General features: G+C 50.6%; 1 protein-coding gene across 2 annotated transcripts in view; it reads right to left on the minus strand.

The window, feature by feature from the left end:
* The window catches only part of Rg (A kinase anchor protein rugose), a 337821-nt gene extending 327191 nt beyond the window's left edge, over positions 1 to 10630 (minus strand). The window contains exon 1 of one of the 2 annotated variants that reach the window (XM_077702285.1): positions 10330 to 10630. In XM_077702285.1, the coding sequence (XP_077558411.1) occupies positions 10330 to 10488 (159 nt within the window). In that variant the 5' untranslated portion in view covers positions 10489 to 10630. The remainder of the gene's footprint in view (positions 1 to 10329) is intronic. The other variant, XM_077702286.1, reaches the window with a different exon arrangement.
* Between the last annotated feature and the right edge of the window lie 126 nt (positions 10631 to 10756).

Below are 10756 nucleotides of genomic sequence, written 5' to 3' on the forward strand. Positions count from 1 at the left end.
CACTTAATTGGATGGATTGTGCTAACGTGCAAAACGTGCCCTTACGTTTGCTCCCGAACGAGGAGCACTGCGTACGGGTTGCGTTGACGCTGAGGGCACTGAGCAAACCCTCTCGAGTGCCGGAAGGCTTGTCTGTCACGCGTTCCGAAGCCTCAAAGACTGTGAAGCTCACTGCTGCCACCAGTAGCGGAGCGCACCGCGTCTCCACGAAGGTTATTTCTTGATATGAGACCACTCTGTCTCTCGCAGATCTGGCACCACGTTAGGGGAACGCGCTCGCCCCGGCTCGGATAGTGAGCCCTTGAGCCGTACTGTGGGCGGCCTCATTACCCTCCAGGCCAGCGCACTCCGGAGCCCTTAACGAGTTCTACTGGAGATTGTGGTGGGTGCTGTTGGATCAAATTCCCCTCAGCCAACGTGCTGTTCACACCCGCACATGACGACACGTGGTGGCTCCTCCAAACCAACGTCTTTCCGAACCCAGCCAAATCCAACCTCATCCAACCTTCCCTTTACCCGTCACCAAATGCAAAGCATGCGGAGCCCTCGCGACCATTTCCCAGATCATATTGGGATGCATCAAAGACCCTTTCTCATCATTTCCTCCAATGAGCAGCACTAGGAGGCACTGGCCAGCTTAGACCAGGAGATCCAAACCTCTCTGGTCACCAGAGCCGCCGACGTCGCTGCCCGGCTTAAACCGGCAGCCTCAACAGCCTTCTAACCGCGCAAAGCTCTCTCTCTCTCTCTCTCTCTCTGTCTGTCTGTCTGTCTGTCTGTCTGTCTGCCTGTCTGTACACGAAAGTGGAATGAGACCACGTGTGAATGCATGTTTACAAAGAATAACAGCAACGCTCTCAACACCACATGCGTGTACTGAGAGCGGTCGCACAACGTGAGCCAGGAGATATCAGAAATCCGGAAGTCCAATCTGCTGTTCGAGGAGTGTATGCGTTCACAGGTGGAATGCATTGTCGGTAAGCTCCCTGTTAAGCACACACCTTTCATCCGCCTAAGTTCGCTCTGCTCGTCATCAAATGTGGTTAAGCAGCTGTCGGCAGTCACTGTAGACACTACGCGAGTCGACACGATGAAGATTTACAGACGACCATCAGCAAAGCAATTGCAGATACGTAAATGGATGCGAAGTAGTATCACTTTACTTCTCAGAAGCAGGCGTTAGCGCAATACCCAATACGCCAACATTAGGCGCAGCGGTGCATGCCAATCCCTCGAGAAAGCACCGTGGAGCCGCGAGGAGGGCGTTCCGGGCACCTGTGGCAAGGCTTCGAGCGCGCTCGTTGCAAACTGCGGAGGACATATTCCATCGAATCTCTCCACGTTTCGCGGGACCACGGCTCCTCTGTTACACGTATTGTTTGCGGGCCTCCCGTATTACGCACGAAACATTTCACGACTTCGTCTTAACGTGCACTGCAGTTGACATGGCATGACTTGCAGATGCACCGAGTTTCCGCATCTCTGCTTGCTTGGACGAAAACAAGTACATTCGCCGCTTTTGGCGCTGGTTACGGGGAAACCTCGTAAAACTTTTCCGATTGTGAAACGCCAAAGCTGCACCTGGGCTACGGAAGCGGGGGACACAAGTCCGTCCGAGCAATCCGGTTTCCGACGCGGCACGTCAAAATATCTAGCAGGTTGGATGCGCGCGGAGAGGGCGACGCGGCGGGTGATCCGGCAACCAAACCGGTTCTCAGCGCGGAGGCGCGTGCGGGAACGCGTGCTTTCCCGCCCATGTGTGACTTTTGAGGCGCGCCGTACAGCGAGGGCTCCGGATATATTCTGACCTGGGGATCTGTAACATCCGCCGAAATCTCGAGACACGGGAGTTTTCGCTTTTCGCATAAAGTTATTTCCTGTTCCTCCGTCATAAAAGCGGTCACCGCGGCCTGGATCGAACCCGCGACCTTGGGCTAAGCAGCGCAACGCCTCAGCCACTAAGCCATCATGGCGAGTCCTTGAAAAATTTTACACTTATTAGATATCAGCAAAAACGGGCCTGGGCGATTATCATGAATTTGTGGAAACCCAATCTAGCCCCGTTTGCTCCTTTTGGGATGTAGTTTGCAAGAATCCAGCCTTAATGCACCCCTGTACTCCACGACAATAATGTGCTCCCGAAATTTCAGATGTGTCCAGCAGTTTCGGTTAAGCGTAAATGACTCGACGAGCCAGTCCGACGAACCTTTCTCTTCACATATAGTATAGATTTCTGCAGCTGAGATTAATTACTTGTGTCAGATTTTTCAATTCAATGTGCAAACTTGTATACGTGAAGCGTTCGTGTGAAAGTTTGGTCGTGCTTTACTGCAAAGGAATTGCGCCCCCAGTGCAACGAGGGGCCCGTCAGAGTAGACGCCCACACGGCGAACACACGCATGGACGGCCGGCTCCACCTGATGATGATTAGTGGCTCGCCCTTTGAATCGGGGCGCGCCTCTTTTATTCCACTTACTTGCCCCACCCCTAGTTCCTCCCCCCACCTACCCCTCATCCTTGTTTTAAACTACCATCGCTCCCTCCCCCCGCTGTGTTAAATTCTCGTCCGTTTGATTACTCCCCCTACGTACTCATCTCTTCCCTACTTATACTCCCCCACCATTCAGCCGCCTCTTCGTTACCTCTATACACACCGCCCCGCACTATACACACCGTCACCGCCCCGTATACACAGCGCCTCCTTTATGGGGCGGGGGAATTCCGGCGGAAATGTCAGCATCTCTGCACATTCATCACCTCCGAGACTTTCTCATCTCTTGCTTGACGTCGCACTGCCCCCGAAAATGTACCGCTATTAAGTGCCGTGCGGCTGACCCAATGGTAGCAGATACGATTCGCTACTGTATTTATCCGCCTACCATCCCCCGCAAGTCTCCCACCGTCGATGGTAGCTCCGCCACACACTGGCTGAGCCGGAGGGCTCGGTCCCTCTTAAGGGAAAAGAAGCACTGCCTGTCAACGGGTTCGTTGGTATTTTCTACCTCGCAGAAATTCTGTGATTACCATCTTCGCGAAAAGTCGCCCCCGACTGGCTGGGGATGCAAAGAGCAATCTCTGACACTCCCTTTGCCACTATGTACATTTTTTTTTAATAGCGAACCACGAGGACAAAACACAACGCAAGAAAGCGCTATGCAAACGTAATGAAGGCAAAAGGCTGCCACAATGCAATACGATTGCTGGTTCGATCTTGAATGCACCAACGAAACGCTATTGGCCGAACTTCGCACTTCATACCAGCGTAGAAATGGGCAGCTGATACGCGAGCCCATCTGCTTTTCGCCTTCGTGCGAAACAGCAGTTAGCACGCCGGCTGCAAGAAAAGCGCGCATCTTCTTTTTTTTTTTAATCTTTATAAATTTGGATTTACAAATGGGACCGACGGTGTCCTGTCAAAAAACTAACGAATTTCCCCACAGACCAATTGGTCAACCGAAAAGCTCCGATAAGATCTCTGTACACACGGCGCGTGCGTGAAACCGGGATTCCATTGCGTCAAAACGGCCACTTGGAAATGGCGAGAAAGGAACGGGATGACAGAACACGCGTCGATCACAAAGGAGGACTGTAGCAGTAATGAAAGCCGAGCTAGTTGGTACGGTCGCATTCTTCTAACAGCAAAAAAGGACTGCAGTCGCATACCTTTGCCTCATAAACCACGTATGGGTATATTTAGATCGTTCGTAGATGCGTTTACTTAGCGCGCGAAAAGTCGCCGCGTGTGTTCGTTCCCCGTTTGCGATTTGGGTCTTTGAAGGTAAATTTGACGGTCGATTGGGCGCACCTTCAGCGCGGGTTTTGACGAGTGTTGATGCGAGAAAGCTTTCGCGCTTCTCTCAAATTCGAGGATGGTAAAGTTTCTTTTCCTTTTTTTTTCCCGTCACTGCGGCCGAACTTTCTTGAAAGAAGCCCCGAGGAGCTGCACCGACATAAGGGGGGGGGGGGAAGGCGCCAGTCGGTTCCGTCTAACGAACCAAATCGATAAGGCTGCGACAGGTAGCGGGAAGGATGGCTGGCTCGCTTCTTTTGCAAACGAGTCCCTGCACAGCCGAAAGGGAACCGATCAAGCGGGGGACAGGTGCACTCGGGTATCGGCCCTGCGATGCACGTTCACAAACATCGCTACGAACAAGCATTTAAAACACAAAAGAAACCTTAACGCAGTAGGCCGAATGCAGCGACTTGGCCATTTAGCGTATTTGGGCAGCTTAGATTAATTATTTGCGTCAGATTTTTCAACTAGAAGCGCGAAACTGTATGGCTCCCCAATGAATAGCTAATTATAACACTTTGTGGGATTCGTCTGAAATAAAATAAAGCGTCGCAGTGCACATATACACTGGACCGTTGGCCAGCCACAAAGAGACTGCTCCAACAACCGGAGCAGTGTCATAGAAAGAGGATTTTAGCAAAAACATTAGCGCTTTGATTGACTGCTGGGTTTAACGCGCCGACGTGGAGGGCTCCGGATTAATTTTGACCACCTGGGGATCTTTAACGTGCGCCGAAATCTCGTACACACGGGCGTTTTTGCCTCCTCGTGCTCAACATTAACGCTTTCCCGCGCTCACCACCTGCGGGATTGTAATGCGCTTAGTGCCTTGGCCAGTCACTTCAAAAACTTGCGCGCAAAAGAATGTTCTGCACACTCAAAACAAGAGCGGTTACCGGGCCCAACGGACGAACAGCCAGCTGTAAAACCGACAGCTTGGTATTTTGCCAAGCAGCAACGTCAGCGCTACTTTTTTTTTTCTTTCATTTACAAGGGAAGAAGGGTGGAGGTTGTACTATACCATTCTGAACAATGGGGTCGAGAAAATTTGGCTGTGGATACGCCCAATCCTGCTACGATATTAAACTCAAAGCAGAAGCCGGCGGAAACGTTTCTCAAAGCGCGCAAACCAATGTGCGCTGGATCGTAAAAGAAGCCCAGGAGCATTCCGTTGGCCCTCCAGCTTCGCGCGTGGTCCTAAACCGACTTATCCCGGACCTCGAAACGCGCACAAGGTGCACGGGGACTAAACAACGATCGCCGGGGAGACCCCCGCCATTCGTGTTCACTTAGAGTGAGGTGGCGCTCTACAACTTGGCAATGCAGTCATTAAAAGGTAACTGTTTTGCCACAGATTCTGCTTGCTTCAAAAACCAAAATGTAAATAAAAGAAAATCACCTCCCGAAATGATTAAGAGGCTGCTGCAAAAGCGCAATTTTGTTTTTATTTGTAATCTCGGTCCTACATCCCGTGCGTCTGGATACGTTTAAGCGGGGGACATGTGCGGAGAGGGATGCGTTCCCACGCGCGTTTTCCTCCTCTCCCAAACAGGTGCTGTAGCCTTCATGCGTGCTCCTGGCCGCCGCCGGACCGGTTTCCGAGTGCGAATACGCGTGCGGATACGCGTCCCTCTCCGCTCGTGTGTCCCCCGCTTCATTCACGAGACGGCAAACGTAAAAGAGGTCGGACGGCAGCCTGACGGAAAAATTGGTCGAAAATCTCGTGACCATACCGCACCAGAAGCGCACACTTGAATGCAGCCCGTATGAAGATGATGGTTGGATTTGTATGGCGCAATGCCAACTGGCGCAGAGCGCCAAATCAGTGGTAATGAGTGAGGGGTGAAGATGTAAACACTAAAATCGCTCAATAATAACGGCAGCAAAATCAGTGCATTGGTGGTGGCTGGTGTGGATGCTGGTGTAATGCATGATAGGAAATGAGGTTTAAAAACTTAACATCGGACAAATACTTAAAAATGCGGTCAGTGGAAACCATAGCATCGTCACCCAGAAAACGACGACGGGTGGAGTGGAATGTGTTGTCTGTAGAGTTGGGGAGAGCGTGTCGTGCTGTGTCGAGTGCCTTGCATTGAAATGAGTATGTGAACTACAGACAGGGCCTCTCCGCACCTGCCGCACAGGGGTCTTGAAGATCCCGTGAGATACGAGTGTGTCGAAGGAATGCAGCCCGTATTCCTTCATATTACAAAGGGCACGTTCCTCGCGTTAATATGCACACAGCAACCACTGACCGCCAAGAACTTTTAGTATACAAATTGTGCGTGTGCACCCGACCCTCCTCCTTAACGTTTAACGTACGCAAAGGCAAAAAAATGAGTAAAACTCTAATGTAACGCTGCGAAGCAGACACTTTCGACCACTGCAACCAGGGAAGCACCGTTATGCACGAGGATGCGAACGCGTGAGCTTGACGGTCGCACAAGAGCAGCAAAAGACGTCAAATAACGAAGGTGAACTACATGTCCCATCAGACGGGCAAGTAAGACGTCAACGCGCCTTGTTCGCTGACATCGACCCGCTCCCGGGCTCCGCAGCAATGCTGCTAATTCCCCAATCCTGAGCTTAGTTGAAATGTTTAAGTGGTGCACCTGTCAGCCCCACGGCAACTATTAGGCACACGCTCAACCTGCACGTTTGACAGCGTCGCCGTGCGTTCATACTCAGCACTGCAGAAATGTAACAGGCATCACACGTGGGACATCGCAGAGCTTCTGCGTGGTGTTCTTCCACGAGAATCGATGATTCCATGCACAGTGACTAGAAGCGCCGGATCATCGAATGGCCATAGACGCGGTACTCGGACCAGAATTTCGCCAACCTCGTGGTCCCCGGCAGTCTTGAGCGGTAACTGGTTACTAGTAACGCGTTACCGGTAACTAGTTACTTTTTCCAGTAACTTGCAAGTGTAACACTGTTAGTTTTTTTTATGGAGTAACTAATAAGAGATACCGTTACAGTTACTTCATTTCTATAAAAAAATATCCAACAGCAACACTCGTTAAAGGAGCCATGAAGAGAAAATACAACTTCGTGTAATTTGAAAGAACTAGGATTCAGTATCTCCCTAAACTTCATTACAGCCACAAAAGATGTTTTTTACCCCCAAAAAAAGCAAGAAGTATTTAAAAACATTCAAATTTTCCGCCACAGTGACGTGTTATGAGCAAGAATGACGTCATACGGGCCAACAATAAAACAATTTTCAGTGCTTTAACTGCACGTTAGCATTCAAGTGATGCGGTCAAATGGAACTAGAGGCCCCATTACAGACGTCCAGTCATGCGTCGTCGCGACAGGTAGGTTAGGCGGCCGCCAATCGCAAAAACAAGGTTCCGTGACGTCATTTAAAAGTTGCGGGAAATTGGCTAGGGGGTCGCGACTGCTTCACACGTCTTCTTTAATATCTCTGTCATTTGTTAGAAGATTGCAATGATATTGGTATCATTGTTATCGGGACTAAGCAGTCTTTCTTATAAACTCAACTTGTATTTTGTCTCGCTTCTGCAGAGCCTTCGCCAACTTCATGTATGCCAGCTCACTCCCTTCACATGGGTGAAAAACAGCTGAACTAGAAATGTTTAGGCGTGCAGGTGTGCGTGGTTTCACACGCGGTCAGCTAAGGGCTTGAAATATTTAAGTATGAGCTGCAGTATTTCCCTCAACAGCGCGATGTCGCTCTCACGCAGACCATAAATAACGGTGCGACACGCGCCTAAGCGCACGTGGACGCTTGTTGACACCAGAGTACGATGCGCGGCTGCACCATTTTCGCCACACCTGGAGCGCAGTAAAAGTGTGACACAAAGGCGAACAGGAAAAAAAAAAACATCCACAAACACCGCACAACGTCTGAATCCTTTGCACTTTCGCGAAAGCCTGGAAAACTCCAGTCAATGCGTTGCCTTCTCATTAGCGACGTGCAGCCCCTTTTGTGGGGTCATAAAACGCCGCGGGGGGTCTCTCGGCGTCCGCGCGCTCGTCCAGCCCTGTGCGCACTGTAGAGTGTTCGACTCACAAGTCGCAGTTGCTTGTGACCATTGTGCGCTTTTGAGACCCCTGGCCGTGTTTGGGACCACGTGTTTGGAACCCCTGGTATAGAGGCTTCGTCGAGTTGTCAACAGTGCCCGAAAACGAGGTGGAGGAAGTAATGAATTCCACGCCCCTTTACACATACGACGACCCCAATACCCCACCCAGCATCTTGGCCGGCAGACGCCTGACCACACTGCCGCTGCACGAGGAAATATTCTTGGAAAGCCCCGCGACTTGGTTTCCAGAGCTGGGGCAGAAACGAATACTGTAGCTATATCTGTTTCTGAATGTTGGGCGCAAAGAATACTTGGGCGAGCTTCGTTCGGCCTACGCCTTAAAGCAAACGAAGGGAGCGGGCTCTGGGATCGGGGACGTGGCTGCTGTGAAAGGCTGGGATTGGGAGAACAGTGTTTCCCGGTCGAGGCGACAAAAATCGCCTTTGTGAGGACAAGGGGCGCCGGAAAAAACAGTAGAGCGTCCAGTTCAGTTTCTATTCCCTTTGGAAATAACCTCGGCTCATTCTGGGGGTGGGGTGGCTGGGGGTTGGGGTGGGAGAACGACTCCGAGGGCCTACGGACAAACGTCGCTTCGGCAATAGCTCAAATTGGTCTCCGTCTCCGACGACAAGTACGAAATAAAATGCTAACGCAGCACTTTTTTTCAGTATCTTTCAAAAACACCTCGACAACCGAAGTACTCCCACATCCGTTTCCGTTTTCCTCCAAAGGGCCTTCCGGTGATTCAACCACCCCATCCCCTTTTTTCCCTTCTCCCTCACTATGCAAGGCGGTCAAGCGAAAACACTGTAGGTGAAAATAAATTTAGTTGACATTGATTGTTTCGTCTGCTTTGTCCTCAAGCTCGGTATAGTATAAGTTCGGCCTTTGTGTTCGTACTTTTTCTAAACGTTTGGCAGCCATTTCTGTCGACACAGAGCAAGTGCAACCGCTGCCTGAGCCCCCATGCCTTCGTACGTTTCTATTTAATAAGATAAATCTTATCTAATAATTAGTTTCACACAGTCACGGAAAAGTAACGATGTTACTTTTTTACAGTAACTGTAACTAGTTACTTTTGGAAACTTCGTAACTGTAACAGAGTTACTTCTTTGGGTTAGGTAACTAACTGTAACACTTTTTTTCGGTAACGTGCCCATAACTGGTCCCCGGGAGCATCTTGCGGGGAGCATGCAGTCTCAACGACCACATCGCCGCCGCCTTCGACCAACTGGGGTATGCAGCTATGCGCGCGCCTGATGGTGCCCGCGTTTGTACTAAAATGCTGTTGAGGCTTCTACGCAGGCGGGCTCTTCCCAAAGCGATGATAGCCGACATGCCACCCTAAATGGTCCACCACTCCGCCACAGCGCGCCCACATTCAGGATGGCGGGCACAACGCTGCGCGCCCAGTGTGCATGGCCAAGAGGGATCCGACATCGTCACAGTTAAACACCGCGGACGCCTTACTTCGTAACGAAATTGCATAGCGAGCATCGACATTCTCGACTGATGTCTATGCCCATAACAGGCCCACGGGCCGTTTCGAGAAGTGCACGACGGGACAGAGGCACTTTGCAACGTCCCGTCACCCTTTAGCCACCGTGACGACAGAAATTCTTAAAAGCGGCGCGCTAAGTTCGCTGCGCTGCGCAACCCGGGAAGCGCAGCTTTCGCTTGCCTTCGACTGAGCTGCCGGCCGTGACCAACGACGCGCGACGCGAAACTGCATCGTAAAATTCCTCGGCGCAGCGCTGGCTACGGCGAATGGGCGCGCATAATACGACATACGCAATCTTGAGCTGCTGCTCCCTTACAAATGCGCCTGTATACATAAGCGAAAAACGCGGAAAATAGTGATTTTATATATATATATATATATATATATATATATATATATATATATATATATATATATATAGCCCTTTATCATTTGCTCATTCGCCTTCACTCTGGGGTACTTTTATATTTTATCAGCAAATTGTGAACACCTGCGCTTTATCAGAGTCAGCTCTTCGGTCTCTCCAGCAAATATATCGAAGACACGCATTTAGGCACTCGTCATCTTGACAACATATTGGTCACCAGATGACTGAACGAGATTATTCTTACTGTACCGGCATCTTTTATCTTTACTGCATGCCATTACCCAAGAAAATGTCCGTGCAGGATCGCAGCAGTTTCGTCAACGGAGATAAGTGCGGCGAAAAAAACGGCCACAGGCACCGCCTCCGTGGGCCCTACTTTCCTCGGTCTCACCGTAGCTTGAACTTTGGAAACCGTTACCGAAGAAATGCATGTGCCGAAAACCAGCGTGTCAAGCACCGCTACGGTGATCGCTCGCAAGCGAGCCGCACGCAAGTGCGTCGACCGCCGCCGCCGCTACCTTCGGCCGGGGCAGCTACGGAAATAGCCGTTCCACAGGACCAGACGGACCAGCGCGCAGCAGAGCGCAGCAGCGATTTCAGAAGTAGGTGCACTCACCAAGTGTAAAACTGTGTTTACCACCTCCTTGTTGGACACTTGGCCGACTTCCACAAATCCAATCAGCACGGCGAATTTCAGATTGTCGTTCAAAGGCATCTTAATTACATCCTCGGGGCGCTTGGCCTGGGCTATCGCCGCGTCCGGCGGCGCATCCATGTTTTCGCGAGGGGAATGTTGTCACACAGAAACGGGCAAAACCAATTTACAAGACACTACATTCACCGAAAAAGGCGTACACTCCCACACAGGCTCCTCGCCATGTTTAAAGCTAAGTGGATCCTCTCAATAGGCTCGCAGATGTTGTAGGCGGCAGAGCAAAAAAAATGTTCATAAACAGTTGCCACTTTTGCATTGCGGGCTAACCTTTACCTTAATTTGTTTAAAATAGGCAATGTTATTTTTATGTCGCTTAATTTTTAACAAC

Source organism: Haemaphysalis longicornis, unplaced genomic scaffold (assembly GCF_048455015.1).
Source record: "Haemaphysalis longicornis isolate Haplotype H1 unplaced genomic scaffold, Haemaphysalis longicornis Haplotype H1 scaffold_3, whole genome shotgun sequence".
In the NCBI taxonomy this organism is placed as follows: Eukaryota; Metazoa; Arthropoda; class Arachnida; order Ixodida; family Ixodidae; genus Haemaphysalis; species Haemaphysalis longicornis.